The sequence below is a fragment of the Portunus trituberculatus genome, chromosome 14 (assembly GCF_017591435.1).
Source record: "Portunus trituberculatus isolate SZX2019 chromosome 14, ASM1759143v1, whole genome shotgun sequence".
Taxonomy (NCBI): domain Eukaryota; kingdom Metazoa; phylum Arthropoda; class Malacostraca; order Decapoda; family Portunidae; genus Portunus; species Portunus trituberculatus.
This window is the reverse complement of record NC_059268.1, coordinates 18,134,211-18,158,915: the sequence shown is the minus strand read 5'-3', so window position 1 is coordinate 18,158,915 and position 24,705 is coordinate 18,134,211. Positions and strand designations below refer to the sequence as shown.

The 24,705-nt window shown below is 38.9% G+C and overlaps 2 protein-coding genes across 3 annotated transcripts in view; one reads left to right on the top strand and one right to left on the bottom strand.

Annotated features, from left to right (window-relative positions):
• Positions 1-3,100, top strand: part of LOC123503357 (probable 28S rRNA (cytosine-C(5))-methyltransferase) — a 32,867-nt gene extending 29,767 nt beyond the window's left edge. Inside the window, exons 9-13 of the mRNA XM_045253037.1 lie at positions 1,221-1,320; positions 1,617-1,756; positions 1,892-2,107; positions 2,395-2,507; positions 2,634-3,100. Of these exons, the coding sequence (XP_045108972.1) occupies positions 1,221-1,320; positions 1,617-1,756; positions 1,892-2,107; positions 2,395-2,507; positions 2,634-2,781 (717 nt within the window). The 3' untranslated portion in view covers positions 2,782-3,100. The remainder of the gene's footprint in view (positions 1-1,220; positions 1,321-1,616; positions 1,757-1,891; positions 2,108-2,394; positions 2,508-2,633) is intronic.
• LOC123503355 (histone-lysine N-methyltransferase SETD1B-A-like) lies at positions 3,015-24,123 on the bottom strand. Of its 2 annotated transcripts, XM_045253032.1 has the most exons (5): positions 23,745-24,123; positions 22,044-22,143; positions 17,478-21,789; positions 8,319-8,508; positions 3,015-3,853 (listed from the first exon to the last, which is right to left on the bottom strand). In XM_045253032.1, exons 1-5 carry the CDS (start codon positions 24,106-24,108, stop codon positions 3,726-3,728), a joined length of 5,094 nt encoding a protein of 1,697 aa, XP_045108967.1. In that variant the 5' UTR covers positions 24,109-24,123; the 3' UTR covers positions 3,015-3,725. The 2 variants fall into 2 exon arrangements, with proteins under 2 accessions (XP_045108967.1, XP_045108966.1); XM_045253031.1 differs by lacking the exons at positions 3,015-3,853; positions 8,319-8,508 and having other exon boundaries at positions 16,672-21,789.
• Positions 24,124-24,705: the final 582 nt, after the last annotated feature.

The following is a 24,705-nucleotide window of genomic DNA, read 5'->3' as shown; positions in this document are numbered from 1 at the left end:
AGAACACATGGGCTCGAATTTATTTATTTATTTATTTTTATATTTATTTATTTATTTTATTTATTTATTTTTTTTTTTATTTATTTTATTTTTTTTTTTTTTGTAGTATTTAATGATCTAGAAATGGATTCTAAATGATCATTGGAGTACTGTTGAATGACAATAACTTAGAACTGTTTACAGCCTTCCAGACAACTATCCCCTTTTCTTCAATGATGCTCAACTGTCCCCCTCTTCTATTCTGAGTATTTTCTGTCTGTTATTTACTTGTAATCTAAACTGGAAACTTCACATCTCATCTCTTGCTAAAAAGAGCTTCAGTGAAGTTAGATGTTCTGAGTCACCTCCACCAGTTTTTCTCACGTCCCCAAATGTTAACTCTGTACACTCTGAAATTAAAAGCTTTTCATCTCATCAACTCTTCATGTACAGTGTCTTTCTCACTGCTATTTTCATGCCAGTTGCTCTTCCGATCTTGCAACTTCATGGCTCCTCTCTTCCCACAGCTTTACTGCTCAAGACTTTCTTCTTCCTCTTCACCCCTATTCTGTCCAACTCTAACTCTTAAAGACATTTATCCCATTTTTTGGGCTAACTCTTGACTCTGTTCAGGGACTGGCACCTTGATGGGGCTTTTTGTTTAGTTTTGTTGCCCTTGGTCAGTGTACCCCTCTTAGATGGGGAAAAAAAAATTAAAGAATCTTTTATGAGTATGAAATAATTTGCCTGCCACACCATGGAGCACTGGTAACACTAACATCATGACTTGAATCATTGAAACTCATTTATACAAAAGAATAGTTGAAAGAATTTTGCTACTAGTTTCATTCTTCAATTAGTAGTTAAAAATTCATAGTTATTTATTCATTTTTATTTATTATTATTATTGTTCTTGTTTATTTGTTTTTACTTATTTATCTGTTGATTAGTTTATTTTTTTTACAATAAGCCCTGAATGTCATCTTAGTATGATCTAATCAATCTTCTCATATCACTTGAAATGCACTGTTTCTTATTACTTTTAGAGTGAAATAAGTATATGTGTACTGCATGTAGTATCACTAACTTTCAGTATTATAGCATACATGTATCTCTTAATGGCACAGTTTTCTTGCTTTGTCATCAGAGATAGAACTGGATTGTAGTTGCATTTTTTATTGTGCTATATGCAGTTAGTAGTTATTGAAATTGCTAGTGTAAAAAATCCGTTCCTTCATCAGGGAGCCTCCAGTTTCCTTCCTGTGATGGCTCTCGCCCCGAAAGAGGGAGAAAAGATTCTTGACATGTGTGCAGCACCAGGAGGAAAGTCAACACATATCGGTAAGGATCTCCCATTACATAGGAATTGCTTCTGTGAGCAGTATGGTTATGGACACAGCCTCTTCCTTACTTTCCTGAACTTGAATTTTGTGAGACTTTCTTTTCATTGTACATGTTATGATAATTAATATTCATATAACAAGCACAACATAAAAAGTCAGTGTGTTTGACTTAAAAGTGAGAATTCTTTGGCTTCTTCACTCTACCTAAGAAATTTGAAATAATCATTCAGTTCACTGGTATGTTTGATGTATATGACTTTTCTTAAAGCTGACTGGAATTGTTTGGTGTTTCAGCTGCAATAATGAGGAACACAGGAATGATTGTCTGTAACGACTTGAACCGTGACCGTGTGAAAGCCCTAGTTGGCAACTTCCACAGAATGGGGATCACCAATGCCGTTATTACATCTCATGATGGCCGAGCCTTTGCAAAGGTTTGTTCACTTCTGTTGAACATGAATTTTATAGTGATGAGTTATATATTCGAATATATATATATATATATATATATATATATATATATATATATATATATATATATATATATTAAATGACATTATTTTTTCTAGCTCATGCCTCGTGCTTTTGACCGAGTCCTTGTGGATGCTCCTTGTTCGGGTACAGGGGTCATCAGCAAAGATGAGAGAGTCAAGACAAGCAAAGATGTGAGGGATGTACAAAGGTGTTCACATATCCAGAAGGAGTTGTTGTTGGCTGCCATTGACTCTGTACACAAGTTTGATGGACAAAATGGCTATGTTATTTATTCAACCTGTTCAATTTTGGTAAGATTATTTTATTTACTATAGAACAAATCTTTATAATAGATTTTCAAATTTCATGTGGTCTGAAAAATAGTAGAGCACCTATGAAGTTTTCATATTGGTGAAGAGATTGTACTAAGGATTGATGCTGCCCTTCAGTTCCCATAGGTACCTTTCATCTCCTGTGTGTGGACTTTTCTCAAAGGCAGAACAGTGCTGTGCCATCTTGAACATTGTGTCCAGTTTGACATGATATACACCCAGTAAATCATTGTACTGAATAATAATCTAGGTATTTGTTGCCTCAGGTTGAAGAAAATGAAGCAGTAATTGAGTATGCACTAAAGAAGAGGAATGTCAAAATTGTTCCTACTGGCCTGGATCTTGGCAAATCAGGATATGTCCGATATAGACAACACAGGCAAGTTCATTTTCTTAAAGTATGGTTTAGGTAATTTTCACTCTACCTACATATTCATGTGAAATTGGTTTCACTTGTGTATATAGTACACAAAAAAATTACTTTATTTTACATATTTTTTTGCAGATTTCACCCTTCAATGAAGCTTTGCAAGAGGGTGTATCCTCATTCCTATAACATGGATGGATTTTTCGTTGCCAAACTTAAAAAGCTAAGTGATGGAGTGCTCAAGACTACAGAGGATGAAGAAAATGATAGTATATCTCCAAGATAGATATGATAGAACTAGAAATTTATTTATGGCCTGTGATGGAATACATAATTATCCTGTCATTCTGTATTTTTTTTTTATTTATTTATTTTGTTTCTTTTATTATTATTATTTTAAAGTTTAGGTAAAACCACCAACTCACCAGTTCCCTTGATTTTAAAGTCTGAAGACAAAACTGCTTTTGAGTAACTGTTCTTGGAGGACAAGGTTCATTGAAGGATAATTATATGAAAATGTTCAGAAATATTTGTAAGAAATATAATATACTTGATGTAATTTATCAAACATTACATTGGTCCTCTAATACAAATTTAGAACTGCATTTATTTATTACATTGGTCCTCTAATACAAATTTAGAACTGCATTTATATAAATTCATGTTCTTGACCAGATACCTAAGTATTAATTTACTAGGATTCATTCATCTATCAGTAGGAGATTCTCAAAAAAAAAAAAAAACCTGTATAAACAGATAGGCAGTAGATTTCAGAGTATAGAATTTCAGGTGACCCAATAATTTTCTATGAACATATTAGGTGTGTGCAAGGACAGGAAAGTCTTTAAAGAAGTTTCTTAAATCAAATTAAGTTACAGCATAAAGAAACATAATTTGTGGTTTAAAAGAAATTTTCACCCATAAATACTAGCCATCATAAATAAAAAAAAAACGTTATCACAAACTTTGCAATAAATACTAGCCATCATAAATAAAAAAAAAAACATATCACAAACTTTGCCAAAGAAGGAATACAATTATATTCCTGAAACTGCACCCACCAAATCCTCTAGATTTCCTATTATCTGTTTTTTTTTGTATTGTCTTTCATGTTGGGTAAATTGATTAGATGTCACAATCTTTAAAATTGTTAAAAATGCAGAACTAGAAATAACAATCATGGTGTATCTAAATATTGTCAGAACAACAAGTGATCAAAGCAAGAAGCTTCTATCCTGATGAGAAGAGAACTCTTGGCTCTACAATGTCCCTCCAGTCCATCTCTTTGACCTGGGTGTCCACTTCAGAGTCATCTCCACTCAGCTCCTCTGCCTTCAGTATTTGAAGAGTGGTAGCATCTGTAGAAAAGATTTTGTATTGAATGGATATCTTTTCTACATTTTTGAATAACGTAAAAGCTGATTTCAGTTTGTGTGGGCATTTTATATATGCATGTCTGTGTACACTGAGAGCGTGAATCATCATGCAGCAGTGGGAACTGTGTGGGTTAACCACAATGTTGCTCGTATTTCGAGGCAAATTTTCTGAGTATTTTGTGCTCGTAACCCTAATTGCTTGTATGGCAAGACTTGTATCCTAAGATGCCACTGTATGTCTATCAGCCTATCTATCTAGTTATATATATTATATATAAAAATATATATAATATGTATGAATAGATAGATATGTACATAGATGGACAAACAGTCTGTGTCACCTGAGAATACAAGCATGTTTTCTTATGAGCAATTCAGGTTACGAGCACAAAATATTCAGAAAGTTTGACTTGGAATACAAGCATTTGCTTGTGTTACAAGTAACAATGTGGTTAAATTTAGTGGTAACCGCTGCTGCATGACGAATCACGCTCTTGTGCACACACACACACACACACACACACTATGTTAGGTGAGCACCATACAAGGTGGTCTTTTTCTATGACGGCATTATGGCAGTTACCAGTCAGTTTCCCAACACACACCACAATACCGCCTCCATGTCCACATGGCTGTCGTGGTGAGAGAGAAAGTTGCGCAGTTGTTCTCTCATTCACACCATCTTTTGTGTGTTTCCTTTGGTATCTGGGCTTTACCTTTGTAACTATGGGTAAAAGGAAGTTAACACCTGCAACTATAGCTTAGATCATAGGGCTTTACAAAGCTGGTCTCCAGACAACAATCTGTTATAAACTGGATGATGCGTTTCAAGGGCGACAATAGTGTCGAGTTACTGTTTGGTAAACCTTGTCAGAAAGCGGACATGGGTATTTGTCTTTCAATTTTCTGGCAGTTATGGTAGGTGTACTCTCTAGCTGCATTTTGAGCAGTTATAATACACACAGATGTCTGCTTTGAGGGGTTTAGCAGACAGTAACTTAACACCACCTTCATCTTTGAAACGTTTCACTGAGTTTAATCACTATTTCTTTTGTCTGGACCCCAGCTTTGTGAAGCCCTATGATCTGAGCTATAGTTGCAAACGTTAACAACTTTCTTTTACCTAAAAACCAAGGGAAACACAAACAAATATGGTGCGGATGAGAAAACAACAGCACAAAACTTCCTCTCAGCACAACAGCCACGTGGACACCGATGCAGTACTGTGGTGGGTGTTGGGAGGCATTGCCGTCATGCTAACGGCTGGTACCCGGCCTAATGCCATGACAGAAAAAGACCCCTTGTATGGTAGGCCAATGTTTTTCATCATAGCATTATGCTGGGGCACTCACTCAGCATAATGACATAACGACCACTGTATATAGATAGATAGATACATATATATAGTAGTGCCTCAGGATACAAATGTCTTGCCTTACAAACAATTCAGCTTGTGAGTACAAAATACTTGGAATACGAGCATTTGCTCATATGCCTAGCAATGCTGTGGTTAACCCATGTGGCACGATGAACCACACTTTGAGCATCCACACACACACACACACACACACACACACACACACACACACACACACACACGATAGCTCAGTGGTTAGAGCGCTGGCTTCACAAGCCAGAGGACCAGAGTTCGATTCCCCGGCCGGGTGGAGATATTAGGGTGTGTCTCCTTCACGTGTAGCCCCTGTTCACCTAGTAGTGATTAGGTACAGGATGTAAATTGAGGAGTTGTGACCTTGTTGTCCCGCTGTGTGTTGTGTGCCTGGTCTCAGGTCTATCCGAAGATCGGAAATAATGAGCTCTGAGCTCGTTCCGTAGGGTAACGTCTGGCTGTCTCGTCAGAGACTGCAGCAGATCAAACAGTGAAACACACACACACACACACGCGCTCGGTAGCTCAGTGGTTAGGGTGCTGGCTTCACAAGCCAGAGGACCAGGGTTCGATTCCCCGGCCGGGTGGAGATATTTGGGTGTGTCTCCTTTCACGTGTAGCCCCTGTTCACCTAGCAGTGAGTAGGTACAGGATGTAAATCAAGGAGTTGTGACCTTGTTGTCCCGGTGTGTGGTGTGTACGTGGTCTCAGGCCTATCCGAAGATCGGAAATAATGAGCTCTGAGCTCGTTCCGTAGGGTAACGTCTGGCTGTCTCGTCAGAGACAGCAGATCAAACAGCAAACAGTGAAACACACACACACACACACGAGGTCTTTACTAAGGAATCTAAATTTGAGAGGCCACAGAGTAATAGAGAGAGAATCTATATGAAAGAGATTAAAGTAACCAAGCTTGAAATAAAAGAGTTAATGAAGGAACTGGATGAAGAGAAAGCAATGGGACCAGATGAAGTCTCAGGCAGAATACTGAAAGAATGTAGGGAAGAACTAGCAAGTCCTATATACAACATCATAAAATGCTCAATAGAAAATGGAACAGTACCAGTAGAATGGAAAAGAGCTGAGGTGGTTCCCATATATAAGAGCGGAAGGAAGGAAGAACCTTTAAATTACAGACCGGTATCACTAACTAGTGTAATATGCAAGATGTGTGAAAGAATAATAAAGAAACAATGGATCGAATTCCTTGAAGACAACAAATTAATATCAAATAGCCAATTTGGTTTTAGAAAAAGATGGTCTTGTGTAACTAATTTATTGAGTTTCTATTCTAGAATAGTTGATAGAGTACAAGAGAGAGAAGGATGGGTTGACTGTATTTATTTGGATTTAAAAAAGGCGTTTGACAAAGTGCCACATGCAAGATTACTGTGGAAGTTAGAGGAGAAGGGTGGCTTAAAAGGAAGCACATTGAGATGGATAGAAAATTATTTGAGGGGGAGAGAAATAAGGACAGTAGTTAAAGATATGAAGTCCAAGTGGAGAGCAGTAGAAAGCGGAGTGCCACAGGGGTCAGTATTGGCACCAATACTTTTCCTCATTTATATTAACGACATGCCAGAAGGAGTGAACAGCTACATAAATCTGTTTGCAGATGATACAAAACTGTGCAGAGTTATAAAGCAAAAGGAGGATTGTGAAATACTGCAAGAAGACCTAAATAAGATCTGGGAATGGAGTAAGAAGTGGGAAATGGAATTCAATGTGAACAAAAGCCATGTCATGGAAATGGGAAAGAGTGAAAGACGACCTGTGGGAATCTATAAGATGGGAGATGGAGTAGAACTGGAGAAAGTCAAAAGGAAAAGGACTTAGGAGTGACGATGGAAGAAAACAATCAACCAGTAAGCCATATTGATAGAATTTTTAGAGAAACATATAATTTGCTAAGGAATATTGGAGTAGCATTTCACTACATGGACAAAGAAATGATGAAGAAATTGATAAGTACTATAATAAGACCCAGATTGGAATATGCAGGAGTAGTGTGGACCCCTCATAAAAAGAAACACATAAGGAAATTGGAGAGGCTACAAAAAATAGCTACAAGAATGGTTCCAAAATTTGAAGGGATGACATATGAGGAGAGACTAAAGGCTATGGATCTACCAACCCTGGAACAAAGAAGGGAGAGAGGAGACCTGATACAAGTTTATAAATTGATCAACGGAATGGACCAAGTGGATAATGAGAAATTGATCCTGAGAGAAGAATATGACATCCGAAGCACAAGATCGCATAGTAAAAAGGTGAGAAAAGGAAGATGTCTGAGAGATTAAAAAATATAGTTTCCTGCAGAGATGTATTGAGACGTGGAACAGTTTAAATGAAGAAGTAGTGTCTGCATGCAACGAGTGTGCATACTTTTAAAGTAGGATTGGATAAGTGTAGATATGGAGACGGGGCCACACGAGCATAAAGCCCAGGCCCTGTAAAACTACAACTAGGTAAATACAACTAGGTACAACTAGGTAATACACACACACACACACACACACAGCACTGGTATGGTCTCCGAGCTCTAAAAAGGCTATAAGAAAATTGGAAAGGATACAGAAAATTGTTAAAAAGATGGTGCTGGAATTAAAGGACCTCACATATGAAGAACGACTGAAGGAAATGGGACTACCAATCTTACAAGATAGAAGAGAATGCGGGGACCTAATAAAAATGTATGAAATAGTAAATGATATTGAAAAGATAGACAAAGAAGACCTGGTGCTGTTGACAAAAAGATGGAAGGACAAAAGGACATGAAAAGATCAGGATGAGGCAGTGTGTGAAGGATATTGGAAAAAACAGTTTTCCACACAGAACGGTGGAAAAAATAAAATGCACTGGATAATGAAATTGCTACAGCACATAGTGTACATAACTTTAAAGAAAAACTAGATAAATGGAGGTATGGAGACAGGACACTATGAGCCCCGCTCGAACCCTGTACAATATAACTAGGTAAATACAAGTCCATATGCTCTCTCTCTCTCTCTCTCTCTCTCTCAATGAAAAGAATCTGTGCCCTACCTGGTTACTTACCAACAAATCTCAGCTTTACACAGACCCCATCCACAGCCAGAACCTTGGCTACCTGGTAGTCTGTAAGGGTAAGGCTATAGCACTCTTCCATCACCACTGTCTTGAGTGCTATGAAGTCCCCTGCCTTAGGTGGAGCTGTCATTGCTGGAAACTCATGGTAGGAAATGTTGCCGGATTGAATTAAGTTGTCCTGAGGGGAAAAATTCAGGGTCATTGATATCATCATTGTTACTCAGCAAAGACTTATGTTTTTAATTTTAAAAGTTTTAATCTAAGACAAACCCTACACCATATAGCAGTAAAACTGCAATCAATTCAACTTTTACTCTTTCCACTGCCTCTTGCATCTTATCTGGAATTAAATAGGATAACATTTAATTCCAATATTCACTCCTTACTCTGCTCTTGCATACTGCAACAATCTTAGGCTTTCCTTTAATGCATTCAGTAATTCCTCAAAAAATCCTGCCCATCTCTTTCCTGCAACATACTTGTATAGACGGGCCATCCATACCCCGTGTAGGTTTTCTGCCCGCAAAGACTCCAGTCAGACATACTTGTATGTCAGTATCCTGCCATCTTCTGCATTTATATTATTTTCCAACAAAAGTTCTACTGTTAATCTCCTAAAATGTTACCTCATTTTATAAAAACTTTGTAATCTCCTAACCTCAAGACATTTCTTCACATGATTCAAGACCTTAGAGCTGCCATCTAAATATATTCTGTATGCAATCACCTCAAGACATTTCTTCACATGATTCAAGACCTTAGAGCTGCCATCCAACTAATATATTCTGTATGCAATCACTTAGAAATATTTCAAATGCAAACACAGAGTGCTGGCTTCACAAGCCAGAGGACCGGAGTTCGATTCCCTGGCCGGATGGAGATATTTGGGTGTGTCTCCTTTCACGTGTAGACCCTGTTCACTTAGCAGTGAGTAGGTATGGGATGCAAATCGAGGAGTTGTGACCTTGTTGTCCCGGTGTGTGGTGTGTGCCTGGTCTCAGGCCTATCCGAAGATTGGAAATAATGAGCTCTGAGCTCGCTCCGTAGGGTAACGTCTGGCTGTCTCGTCAGAGACTGCAGCAGATCAAACAAACAGTGAAACACACACACACACACACACACACACACACACACACACACCTCACATATCTACATGACTGGAGGCTTTACTGTTTTGGTCAAGAACATTTTTTTTTTTTCTAATGTAAGTGTTACTGGCCAAGGGCAGCAATTTTTTTTCCTTAAAAAAAAAAAAAAAAAAAAAAAAGGTCCATACATATACTGGACTACTGCCCTACACCAGAGTTAGATTATACTTGGACTTGCCAAAACTGAATATAGTAAAATCCCCAAAGCCAAACTATATGGAGGGATTGTGCTTCTGTGTTCTTTAAAGAGGATGGTGTTGGCTTACCTGGGTGTGATAGGGCTTGAGGAGGGCAGGGGTTGCAGTGGTGCAAAGACAGGAAGAGGCTTGGACCCAGCCCACTCAAGTCTTGCCAGCGTGCCACAGTCTGACCCACCAGCCTCATAGGGTGTGATGCCCAGCCAGTTGGATATTAGTGTTATGGTCACCAGTTGGTGTGTATGTAGCTTACAGCTTCGTAAGTTATGAACCTTTACTAGGATCATAACTGTTAGTGTAATGTGCAGGAATAGAGCAAATAAGGCTACTTGAGTGGAGCCATAAGAATGAAATGCCAAAGTGGAAAGATCATTCCACAGCAGTAGTTCAGGCAACTATTGTACTATAAAGCTTAATAACTTTTCTTCTTGGTTTTACAGAATGATAATGAGTATTTTGTAATTTCCTCCAACTTGAATTACTTTATTCCTTGAGGCAGAAATTCTAACAGCTCTCCTCTGCCCTGGTCCACCCAAAAATTAAATGACTGAAACACTTTACTATGTTCCTTCAAGTTGAAATAAAATTGTTAATAGTTTTGGCTTTGGGATTTTACTGAAGACTTTCATTGGACTACATTATACAGAGTAGGTCAACAGCTAGAGGAGCATAAACTGCAGCCTCAAGTAGTGTTGATTTCCTAACATTTATGGGATGCCATATGGCCAAAAACTGGTACACACTACAAACCACCACAAAGACACTTGAGTAATGTAAACAAAGGTTTGTGGAGGAACTCATGAGGAAGCTCTGATATGTACATATTTGGACGTGTCTATACAAATGTAGGAGCATGCACTCATGTATACACACAATGCATACTGTAGTGGTTAGCATGTTTGGTTCACAACCAAGAAGGCCCAGGTTCAAATCCCAGGTGCAATCAGGCAAATGGGCGAGCCTCAATGTATAGCCCATGTTCACCTAGCAGCAAATAGGATGTAACCCGAAGGGTTGTGGCCTCACTGTCCCGGTGTGTGAGTGGTGTCGGTCCTAACCAAAGAATGGTCAGTACAAGCTCTCTGAGCCATTTCCATAAAGGGAATAGCTGGCTGGATGACCAGCAGACAACTATGGGTGAATCATACAGAGCCAGTGCCTCCTCACATTTTCCTCGGGCAAGTCTTCCAGTCATGTTAACTGTGTACTGTTTATGTCTTGCTTGAGTTAAAATATTCAGGAATCAGAATTTGCTTCTGGAACTGTTCTTGAATATGATTAACAACTTGAGTGGAAGCATGAATGGAAGATTTACAAACTGCTAAAGTTGTGTTGTAACATCACACAAATCAAGACACAAAAATACACATTGTATAATGGAGGGAAGAAAGGAAAGGAGGTGGCCCAGGACAGATTAATGGCCAAACAGTCATATAATACAATATGATTTTTCTGATATAACTGGATGACAAGAAAAGTTCTGAGACTAGAACATCTAAGAGTTATGAAAATAAGCTGTCTGGAAGACGGGAAAAGCATCCACTGGAAAAATATCAGACAGACAAAATGACATTTTACATCATACATCCCTCAGACATGTCCAGCACATGACTAATACAATATTCCAATAGGAGATAAAAATGTAAGGAGTATGAAGCTGAAGGGCCACACTTAAGGACTGAGTATGACATCACAAATTTCTGGCATTGTCTTAAAAAGCATTTCTTCTTTGGAATTGACTGCAATATTTTATACTACATTTAAAAAGAACATGTCACTCAGAGGTCCTAACATGATAGGCAGTTTAAATACTTATAATCTCTCAAAACATCACTTGCCAAAGCTCATTCCCAATCACACATTCCTGTGGCACAAACCATCCAAAGGGACTCCCATATGTGAAAGGCATGTTAACAATCGTGAGAGGATAGAACGTGCAATTGATCAGCAGTTGTCTGAGGCAATATACATTGTAATTATGAATAGTAAACTAAATGGGAGATGAAGGAAAAATCTGTTGCAAGGTAGGAAAAGACCTGAGCTGTGATCAACAAGACATACATATGATTCCTTACAACTAAGATCAATTACACATACAACATACATTTCAATAACTTTAAGTACTACCATAAAAAAAAAAAATAATAAAATTAATAAAGTGCCATAGAACTGGCAAGAGACAAGTTGTGTATTATAATAAATCTTAATAATTACTCTAATATCAAATTATTCTACACTACTTTAGTATTTATACTAGAGTACAAAAATATCTCATTAAAAAAATGCATGAACATATTAGATGATAATTATAATTAATGAAAATACTATGACTTGAAATACGACAATGCAATGAAGAGAGAAGGAAAAAAAAAAAAAACCAACACACACAACACTAACTATCCATCTATGCATGCACACACACACACACACACACACACACACACACACACACACACACACACACACACACACACACACACACACAGTAAACATTGTCTGTCACTGCTGTGGTTATTAAAGGTTTTCACATGAGCAAGCAATTTTGTGCAGATTCTTTAAGTTCTCACAGCCTTGCCCAGAGATCAAAATGAAAGATTTCTTATATCTCATTCATGAACAATTACAGCTGGCAATCATGAGTCTACCACATGATTTATCCAAGACCATGAATGAATTGAATTGCACACACACACACACACGTCTATAAACTCTACCATTTTTTTTTTACTTTATGTATTAATATTGTAAAAATATTGCATTTCAATAATTCTCTCTCTCTCTCTCTCTCTCTCTCTCTCTCTAACAACTGAATAAATAAAATAAATAGTATACTAAATAAAGCTATGCATTTAAAGATATTTTCCACAAATGTCGATGTCACTTTTCACAATAATGCTGTAATGTAACAAGAGAGATAAGGCCCTGAGGCAAATTTCAAGAAAACTCTAAACTCACATAATAAAAACAGTAAAAGCAAATAATCTTTCATTAAAAAAATAAATTGTCAATCAACAACCTCATTCTCCTTCAGGAACTTCTTCCTTGAAGAAGATTCCCAAACGAGGCAGATTAGTCTTCCATCTTTCTCTGTTCTGGCATTCTATCTCTGTTAGAATGTACCTGTCTGATGAATTCCCTGACATACTAGCTTTCACTCACTAAGCTGACACTGAAACTTTTCACCAGATAATGACAATACTGTATGAGATTGCAAGCAAAAGAAAGAAAAATTCAACTTAAACTTGCACTGATGACCTGATGTCTCACGCAAGTTTACAGTTTAAAAATGAATTTGACAAATGATAACAGCTGAATGAATACTAACCCAAGAAAAGTGATAACCCAAGATAGACCACTCATACAATATCATAAGATTCATGAGTAAACTGAAGATGAAAGTAATGTAGGTGGTGATGACAGTGATGATGAGGGAACCAAAAGCTCTATACTTCCCAGTGTTACTCTCTAGAGGTTAATATGTACACTATTTCAGCCCACTAACATGGTCAACACAGTGGGGGCAGCACAATTTAAAGTACAATGAGGTTAAGCTAAGACATCACATGCTCACAAAACATTCCTTAATAGATCTTATAAAATGTTACAATTAATCTACAGTTTGATTTCAAAAACTTTAGGTATATTGTATATTCAATTTTTTGGTAATGCTACATATCTATAAGTTATATTTATATATATATATATATATATATATATATATATATATATATATATATATATATATATATATATATATATATATATATATATATATATATATTTTTTTTTTTTTTTTTTTCTTCAAAATGTACAAGGTTCACACCACAGATGAGAATATGTTTTGAATTTTGCTGCATCTCACATGCAACAGAAACCTACCAAATTGAGAGTAGCACCAGTTAGACAAGAATTTGAAGCTACTATTTCCCAGCATCTAAGTATTGCTATACAACTTGGTATCTTTCTTTCCTTGAAATATAATGACCTCTTAATACTGAAGGTATCATCTCTGACTGACACTCAAGTGCTTTATTGGAAAATGCAAAGAACATTCAGAATCAGTTAAAGTTGTGAAATATTTAGCAAAATTACCATAAAATTATTTATAGTGGGGTCCACACACACTAACAGACAAATAAATGAATGAAAACTGCCATTCAGACTTTTGATATATTAAAGAATATTGTACAAATTAATCAAAAAGCTGATGACAAGTTGCAAGGCATTGATTGACAAACTTTAAATGCCTTATGATGATAGACTCAATTTATGACAAAGACCAATAAAAGAATGGCGGACTGGTTTTATCATACGTACATCATAAACATTAGGAAATGCCACTACAATGCTATACAAAATCTGGGAGCAATACCAATACCAATATCAGGCAAGGCAACACTACTTTTTCCTTAGAGGAAATTTGAAAGACCTTGAAATAGGAAGAGAAAAGATTTATGAAGGGGGTTCTCAACAAGATTTCCAGAGGTACTTAGATGGCTGATCTAATATCAATATCTTTTACAGTACCATTTGTACTGTTTGGTGTCAGATTACTGGGGTTAGGGTACATGGTCTTACAACTCTGTGGGTTCTTGATGAGAATAATGTTGAGAATCCCTGATTTAAGATAAATGCAAGGTACCAAAATAATAATAAGTTCAAGAATAAAACCAAAATTGAGAACATTTTGATCAAAATCTAAAAAAGACAGTGGATCTGAACAAAGGTCTTACTCCAAACAGCTACTATGGTCCTAAGGTATGTTCAGCCTATTAAGTCCGTTCCAGGTGTGGCAAATACTGGAATTCTTACAAGTGCAACACTGCCAGTTTGAATGCCAATTATCAGACTGAAATTGTCTCCTTACTCTCTCTCTCTCTCTCTCTCTCTCATATAAATCATCTATATCATATTTATGTAATATTTATTTATTATTAATTTTATTTTATTTTTTACATCTCCTATATGATGTAAAAGTTTAGGCACATATTTTTTAGAAGTGTTCCATGTAGGCCTAAACCTCTCTGTTGTTTAATCATCTTCCTCATTAGAACATTCTGTGATGTTGATTAGAAATTACTAAACAAAATTTTCAGCTGCTGTGTCTCACCAGTCAATGTGCATGACCTGACACAACCAGGATGAGTGAGCCCAGTGGACATGTCAACCACCACCCCCACCACCACAATGTGGCAACATTGGAAAAAACCTCTGCCACACATCACAGAATCTACTAGAGATGTACCGATACCAGAATTTTGACTGATATCGATACCACAAAATTTGGCCGATAGCCAATACTACTACCGATACCAATATTACGAGTATTGATACTGAAAACAGTGCATTGCAGACCAGTCTATAAGATTGTGGCCTTGAGTCCACTACCAACCTGTCTCGTACACACAAGGAAGCAGTGATGACTCATTAGCAAAAAATATATTCTATTATTACCCACCATGGACTCAATACAGGCAACCCCCGCTTAACGAAAGGGTTACGTTCCTAAAAAAAACTTCGTTAAGTGAAACTTTGTTAAGCGAACCGATTATAACAAGTTTAACCCGTCTTGAACTTGCATTGAGAGTAAACAAAGCGAGGGTGCATCATAGAACAGTGAAAGATTTAATGAAAGTAAAACTTATGAAGTTAAACATTTAGGCAGTTTAATTTAAGTCATTATAATGTACACTAATGTATGTATGTACGTAACACTATAATGTTGATGATCTTAAATTTATGAAGGGTGGGAGAGTGAAATGGGAAAGACACTAACTGGCAACCTGTGGAATGAAAACAAAGGGTGCATCATTGTATCACATACAAAACTTATATACCAAATTTCCACAAGGCTTTCTATTTCATCCATTGTTGAATCACAAGTTCAGGTGGTTCTTTTAGCTTGCAAGGAAGATACGGTCTCACTAGCCTTCTTAATAGAGTCTGCTTACTAGAAAATAGTAGAGACAGTAGATGGAGTCAAAATGGTGGTGCGCAATACTATTAGTTTTCCCGCCTCTCTCGTGTCTGTGAATAATATCCAGCTTCACTTCGAGAGTAAGAGACTTCCTGGTCTTCTTAGCAAAGCTAGGCAACATTGCAGGGCATTTTGGTGGCATGTAGAGTGAGGGAAGACAAGCTGCAGCTGATGCTGTTATTGTTTTGAACAGGGACAGTGAGTGGTGAGCGTTTTGTCCACGAGAGGCGCTGGTGTATTCAAAAGCCTGTCGGTTTGCGTGATACAGCGGGGCTTTCAGACTTGGAAAAAATTACCTGGATAAAACTTTGCTAAAGTGAGTTTAGTGTTTGTTAAATGAGCAGATGGTAGTAAAAATGAAACCTTCATTGTGGCGAAATTTCTTTGTGTGAACCTTCGTTAAGTGGGGGTTGCCTGTACACTATATTATACTAAATAATTTGGCATTATCATCAATTTATTTCTATCGCAATAAAACATCCAAATTCTGCTAAACAAAACAACTTGCAGAGTGAGACACACGACATAATAAATTATTTTTAAAGTATTGGTAGTATCGGCAGAAAATAAGCCAATACTGATACTGATACTGATACTCCTTAAATGGGCCGACACTACCGATACCGTTACATCGGTACATCTCTAGAATCCACATCAAAAATTGTTGCTATAATCCTAAACATTGACACTCAGTGTACTATGTGGCTTCCTTTACTATATACAGGATACAAAAAAAACACCACTTTCAAATAACACATGGATGGAAAATAAGTGAGAGACGCATGTAACAAAGACTGATTTGGCAGCATGGCTGGAGGTAAACGTTACCTGCCCCTCCCTAAACGGACTTCATAGAGCGAAAACACTAAGTGGATATTCATGTCAATTAGCATTGGCAGCCCAGAAAAAGAGATGAAGATATAACTACATGGAAAGACTATAACATAAATAAATAAATAAATATAATATATATATATATATATATATATATATATATATATATATATATATATATATATATATATATATATAAAGAAATCACTTGGAAAAAGGTTGATAGCAATGATGATGATGAAAATGATGATGACGACGATGGTAATGATGATCATAGGAATGATATCAGAACCCTATAGTTAGCAATGGATGTTTTATCACTCCCTTTCAGATAACTTCAGACAACTCAAAAATTAGGATTCTGCTGAAGTGAGTAGTGCTGTGGAGTGATCATGGCCATGAAATGTCGCTGTTGTTGTGTCCCAGGCAGCCTTATGTTGGACAGTGGCATACCAAGAAGGGGATGTGGGGGAGTCTGCTGCAGTGCCTGATTAAATGTACCAGCACGAAGTGGTGTACCTCTGAGAGCAGATACACTTAGGTGACCAGGAGGAAAGCGATTCTGACAGGTAGGAGAGGTTGGAAGAGAAGTTGGAGGGCAAGGGTTGGGGTATGGGATAGATTGGTAAAGTGACTGGTTCATGAGCTGGCCAAGGGCAAATTGGGCAGGCAGGGACAGGAAAGGGGAGTGAGTAGAAGGGTTAAGATTCAAGTGCGGCTGATGGGGAAAGGATGGAGAAGCCATAAGGGGGGACCTAAAGGGGCTATGGTGCTGTGGATTTTGTTGATTGGGGTGGTGGTGTGGAGGTAACAAAGAAGGTGAGGGTACAATGTTGGTTATGGTGGTGTGATGGATGAGGGTGTGGACGTGTGTGTCTGAAGAATGAGCACTGTGGGGTATTGCCGGCGTTACATTAATCATCTCGGGGGAAGGTGAGCGTTGTGGTGGTAAAGAAGATAGTAGTGCAACCTCCATTCCTGCTCCACTTACCTTGGATGACTTAACATCTCCAGACAGCTCCTCTGTTTTTAGTTCCCCACTGTTGGCAACACTGGTAGAAGTGGTGGCAGTAACAGCTGTGATGGTTGTAGACTGGCTATCTTTTGATACATTTTGATTCTGTGCTTCTCCACTATCCTCAAGAGAATTTCCAGATCCATCTGTTCTGACTGTTTCTTGGGATCTAGACACAGGTTTAGCTTCCTCACACTTCCTCAAGACAGCTGTGACCTCTGGTGATTCTGTTATGACCGGTGAGACTTCCTCGGGAGGTGCAACTTCCTTGGATTTTGTAGTAACAGGTGTGACCTCAGATTCCATACTGCCCGTCATGACCTCGGGTTCCTTGATAACAGGCATGACCTCTTCAGATTCCATCAAGATGGGTGTAACTTCACTAGGTTCCACAAGAGGTATGACTGTCTGAGGCTTTGTCATAATAGGTGCTGTTGAAACAGGACTGATTTCTTGTGGATCTGCTGAAGATCTATTTTGCTGAGGTTCAATCAAAATTGCTCTGTCATCCTCAATTTCTGTTACATCAGACATCACTTTCTGAGGTTCTGGTGCAACAGATGCAATTACCTCAGGTTCTGTTACAACAGAGATTTCCTGCGGTTTTGTCACAACAGGTATAATCTCTGGAGATATGGAGATAACTGGAGCAGATTCTGAAGTCTTTGTTATGACAGGACTGGTTTCTGGAGATAACATCAAAACATCTGTGGCTTCAACAGACTTTGTCATGACAGGTATAATCTCCAGAGGTTTTGTCACAGAAGGTGTAGCCTCACTAGGTTTTGTGAGGATGGAAGTGACTTGAGGTTCTGCTACAAGAGAGGCAATCTGGCCTTGCTCTTCATTTTCAAGTGTTTTGGAAGGGATGGGAGAGGACCCCATGCTTTCCTTTGGAGATGAGTCACTGAGGTAAGAGGGGCTGTCTTGGATTTTGAAAGAAGTGTTACTATGACTAGATCCCCCAGCACTTCCTCTAGCACCACCTGACACCAAGGATTGAGCCTCCTGCTTTCTAGCTGCCATGAAGACAGGGGGACCACTTTCCTGAATTATCTCATAATCATAGTCTTCCTCTTCGTCCTCCTCCATTTCATCTTCATCATCATCGATGTTAGCATATATATCTGTTTCCTCTTCTTCATCTTGCACTTCTTCAATCACTTCTTCCACTTCATCCTCTTCTACTTCCTCCTCCTCCTCTTCCTCCTCCTCTTCTTCCTCTTCAACTTCTTCATCTTCTTCCTCCTCAACTTCTCCCTCCTGTTCATCCACACAATCACCCTCTTCCAACATCACCTCATCTTCATCTGACACCACCTCCTCCTCCTCCACAATCTCAGCATGATGCACAGGAGCAGCTATCTCCCTTTGTGTGTCTGCTGCACTAGTCTTTTCTGTACCATTGCCTGAAACTTCCATCATTTCACAATCCTCAAGAATTTCTGCAATGTATTGACCAGTGCTCATTCCACCCTCTACTGGTCTACCAGAAATTGAAGCTGGCTTGCTTGGAGTATGTAGGTCCCTGGCATCAGTGTTCTTGTCTATTCTGTTGCTATAGAACTCGGTGGTATTTTGAATATCCTTCACCTTACTATTTTCAACTGTGTCTGCCAACTTCCCACTCTCTGCTGCTGTAACTGTTGGTGATGCAACTAAATTAACATTGTCAGCCTTGCCATCACTTTTATCACAGGTGACTTCATCAGACTGATCATCACTCTCTAGATCAACAACTTCATCAACAGGCCACTTTGGTGCTGAAGGTACTGTGGCCATAGGTGGGGGTCTGGCTTGTTCCAGTGATTTGGAAGGGGATGTCTGCTGTAGCGTTCTGGAAAGCATAGATTGGGAGAGTGGCCGAGATAAATTCTCCTGTAGTAATGATTTAGAAGGGCTGGTCTGGGGAACAGGCATGAATGGGTTGGTATGTGCCATTGGCCTGGAAAGACTACCCTCAGGTGTGGATTTAGATGGACTGACCTGGGACAATACCCTCGATGGGATAGTTTGGGAAAGTGGTGTAGATAAGCTGGTTTGGGGCACTGATATAGGTGAACTGGTTTGGGATACTGGCATGGAAGGACTGGTTTGGGATGATGGCTTAATTGCACTAATTTGGGACATTAGCCTAGATGGGCTGGTCTGGAGCATTGGTTTAGATTGGCTGGTCTGAGGTACCTGCCTGGATGGGGTTGTCTGAGGTACTGGCCTGGATGGACTGGCCTGGGGTGTGGATTTGGATGGACTGGATGCAGACACATAATAAACATCTGGTAATCCTTCCTTTTTGCTTGGAGGAGGTGCCATTTTGCTGCCTGTCCCTCCAATACAATCTAACACAATAAGGTCTGAGGTACCCATTCCAGCAGCATCCCCTTTGTTTTCAGATATAGAACTTTTGGGCTTCTCCTTGTCAAAATTAATTAGTGATGTATCCACGGTGTTACTTTGTGGTTTTGTTTTCATGGCTGACAAGATGGCACCTAAAGAGTTCAAAGCTGCTGGTCTCCGTTCTGTCTGTGTCTGCTCACGGCCTTGATTGTACTGCTGCTGAATTTCACTCAAGTTGCTCGACAAGATCTCTAGAGGGTCATCTGCAGGCAGAACTGTGGTGTTTTGGCTGGCTGGTCCTGGGCTGCCATTAGCCATGGGTGGCCTGACAGGAGCACTGGTACCACTTCTCCTTTGGATAGGTCTAACACCCATTGCTCTCACTCCAGAAAACACCTCTGGAACACTTCTGTTCTTCATAGCAGCTAGGGCCTGAAGAGATCCACTATGCCTACTGTCATGTACTATTTGTAATGGTGAGTGAGGGGGAGAAGGTGGTGCTCGACAACGAGGAGGGGAGAAGGAAGGTCTGTGTTCCTTTATAGGTTTGGTGGGTTGATCCCTCCGGGAGTCAATCTTGCAGATGGTAATTGTATTATTTTCACATATTTTGCGAAGTGTTGCCAACTCCTCCACATTGTTGTGGACAAGTCTTCTGTGCACCAATGCCCTGCCCTTCTCTGCGTACTGTGAGTGTTCCTTTGAGTACAAAGTGCTACATCGCTCAACCTCTGTGTTCTGTAATAGTGAACCCTGAACTCTCCTGTTCCCACAGGAGGTTGGAGATGTTGCAGCTACTGGGGGTCTCCTTTCTCTTGAAATGTCCCTCACCTTACCAGTAATGGCAGCAGGTGTGAAGACTGCATCAGGTTGATTATGTTGTCCTGAGCTTACATTCAAGGGCTGATCAGACCCTATTTGAATTGTACTACCTTCTTCATCATCATCGTCATCATTAAATATAATATGTGTCTTTGGAAAAGTCATGGGCATCACTTTTCCTGGGAGCACTGGGTGTCTTGGTTCATTTTGCCAAACATTTTGTGCATCTTTTTCATTTCCATGTTGTGATGTGCCGGCATCTGACTTCCATGACCGCCCCTTTGACTTGTGCTTTCTCTTCCTCTTCCTTTTAGGAAGCCATTCTTCTCCTTCTCCCTTTGGGGGAGAAGGATCTGTCACAGAATCTGCAACACATGGTTTCCTAATTTCTAAATCCAAGTCCAAATCAGAATCATTGGAGGAGTGGTGATGTTGATGCTGGCTTACACCCTCCAGACTTGTGAAGAAACTGCTAGTGGAAACAACCTTGTCCTGAGAGGAAGAAGAGCTGCTACCACCACCCTTGTCATCTTTGAGCCGCTGTTTTTTCCATTCTTTAAGGTGAGGCTGTTCCATTTTGGATGGATGCTGCTCACTTTTCTTATGGCTACTGGCCATGTCATATCCATCTTTGGAAGGCTGCTGTAGGTGCTCCTTTTTCTTCTTTCCTCTCTGTTCCTCCTGTGATGTGTCTGATATGGATATTTCTTTGCTGATCCTCTGCTTCTTTCTCTTTTTTTTCTCTCCAGATTCTACTTCCTGCCACTCCTTCAGGTGCTGCTCTCCTCTAGATTCATCTAGATTAGGTTCCCTATCCTCAATTTTACTTCTTTTTTTCCCATGCAGCTCCTCCACCTCCTCTGCAAATTGACACCTTTTGCGCTTTTTGCTAGTCTTCTTACGTTCCACTCCTTCAAACCATTCGGCTCTGGTACCATGTTTGGATGTTGCCTGGCTGCTCTTCCAATCATCCTTCATTTCCTGCACTTCCAGAGCTTTATTTTCTTCCTCCACATCTCTTTGTAGATTTTTTCTTTCATCTTCTTCAGCTATAACAACTGATATTGGTTCCTTTTTAGACTTTTTCTTCTTTTTTCCTTTAGTTCCAGGCTTCGGTAGTGCTTTCAATCTGGAATGTAGGAACAGAATTACTACTATGTACAGGAAACAATACTAGTATGGAATACAACCACCTTAAGTGATTCCTTCAGTCAAACATTAAACAGTATATACTAACACTGAAAGAAAGAGGAATGACTGTACAGCAAGCAATAGCATTTGTGAATAATAGAGGTGAGTGAAAAACAACAATACTCTGAGTATCAAAGTGATGCACAAAATGACTTGTACTTTTTTGTTCACTATGTTTTCTCTCTGACTTACTTCAAAACACCACAATCCTCCAGGACAGTAGCCGTCTCATCAGGGTGGATGTAGAACTCCTCATCAAAGAGTCCCAAACGTGCCCTGGTCTGGTCATCATCTGTGGTATCAATAAAGTAAATAAAAGCCGGGCCACTACAGTGGATCCTATTTCCTACACATAAGTGAAAAGATGTACAGTGCATTTTCTCAAGAAATCCAATCACATTGAACATGTATTCCAAACTGTCTTTGGAGATATGCACATTATTCTTGACCTTTTCCTAATCTTTAATCTTTCTGCTTATGTTGTTACTTGTCTTCTCCAATGCATTCATCTGATCATAATCTCATATCTGCATCTTGTGCTATCATTCTAATCTCTCTTCAGGACCAAAAGTGTATGTGCCTTTAGTTGTGGGGCACCTAAGGAGATATGTTGATTTTCCTTGGATACTCTTTCCAATGTGTATCTATTGATACCATTTTGTTTATTGTCATGTCCATGAGGGATCCTTGCTCAGAAGCTAGGTTAAGACTGTGTAGGTGTAATAAACTTTACCAGCTTGAGTGCAGCTTCAGTTCATTAATTCAAATATCTCAAGCTTAGTCTATGATCAGAAAACCAAGGACTTTATTGTCACACACAACTGATTCCAACATTTCCTCTTCCACATCGCTAAGCTCTACCCTCCCCAATAAGATAAAGCTACTTTGCATAGGCATAACTATAGATTAAGTTTGGGTTAGATTAGATTATGTAGAGCACAGTAAGGATTTTTTCAAAGATGGTGAAAAGTTAGGGATTTTCTACTGACATGGCATGAAATTTTGTATTATCATTGCAGAATGTGCTTTTCCTGGTGCATGTGATTCTGGTCACGTACTGGCCGTGTTTTAGGTAATTCTAATCATTTAGTCGCTGAAAATTACTCATTTTCGTCTCAGCCCACCTGTAAATTCTGCATTCTCACAAGTCCCCAAGCTTGTTGGGGGTAGAGAGTTGGTGACATCTTTCCAAAAGTTTACACATAAAATAAAATGTTGGGCCATACATTCTCTTAAACACAGTGCACTGATGATCCTGCCTATAGTGACTGGGTATTTTATATTGCTTATATAAGGATGGTTTTGTCAAAAGTTTGGAGAATGTTGCATGAAAAAATAAGAGCAGTTACTATGTAAGCAGCCTAACATTTCCATTATTGAGTGTTATGTTAATAACTGTCTCTTGCTATGAAAAAAAAAGTTTAGAAGACTAGTGGTTTCCCAGTAGCCTTCTAAACTATAAGGGGGGGAAGATGCAGTCCTGGCATATGGAATAACAAACACTGGTATTCCACTTCACATGAAAATTCTGGACCACCATTCTCTTGAACTCGGTACATTGATGAACCTGCCTATCGTGATTTGAGTAGCCAATGGTTATCACCTTACTTTGACATGGCAGTGGGACCAGCCAACCAGTAAGACTTTATACTTCCTTTATGGTGTTATGACTTTTCACCTGTACATGACATAACCCGGAGCTGGCATGCAAAACAAGAAGCCACTACAAAACTATTAGAAATTCATGTATGCAGATGATGAAGCCTTTACATATACTGTAACTTGGTCTAACATACTTGCTACCAACTTAATGATGGGCTACAGGCTATTCCCTCTTCCTAGCTAAGCACAAACGATAACATGTCAATAGTAGTAGTGGCAGCAATCCCTTACCCTGGCCACACTCCTCCCCGTACACACTGAACAGCTGGCTGATCTTGCTGATTACATCCCGCACGGTTTTTGTCTCCTTTGGCTTCACTTTGAGTACAGAGAACTTCCTTTCGTCCTCTAAAAAGTCACTAAGATCTAGTTTGATCCTCATGTCTTCCCTCCGTGCCTCGCCGCTCGGCTGTGTTCGCCAACAAGGTGCCTCACTCGCAGCGGCGTCAGCAGGCCTTCGTGATTGGCCAGCCTCTCGCCGCTCCGGGTTGTGATTGGCTGCCCGATGTACCTTGACACTAGCTGCGGGAAATGTGTAGCATAGGAAACAGGAGAGGAAAATAATAGAATGGAGAGAAGTGTGTAGCATGGGCATTAACTACTTAGAAAATAAGAGGAAAATAATAGAATGGGGAGAAGTGCGTAGCATAGGCAATAGCTACTTAGGAAATAGAGGAGGAACATAATAGAATGGAGATTTAGCATATAGACAATAACTATCTGGGAAATAGGAGGAAAATAATAGAATGGAGAGAAGTTCGGGACAAAACCTTGAATGAACAATGACACTGGAACAAGATTTAAAGAAAATCATAGAGTATGAAAAGAAATAAAAACAAGGAGTAAAATTTTCAAAATACAGACGAAATGTAAATATTACTTCGACTGTGACAACATGAAAGCAAAATTGCAGAAATGCATGAAAAAAAGGTGAAAGAATATATGAAAATATAAGAAAAACTGAAATTGTAAGATCAAACGAGTCACCATCGCACATCATTATGAGCACTTCCACTTTTCCTATTTATCAATTTAGTGTGACAATGCTTGACATCAAAATGCATATCGTTAGGTTGTCACATTGCGACGCGTCAGTACAATATTTATATTATATTAATAAAATAGCAAATTAATAAATGAATGAGAAAACAGCCCAATTAATTGATCATGACACTAATACGAGTGATCAACA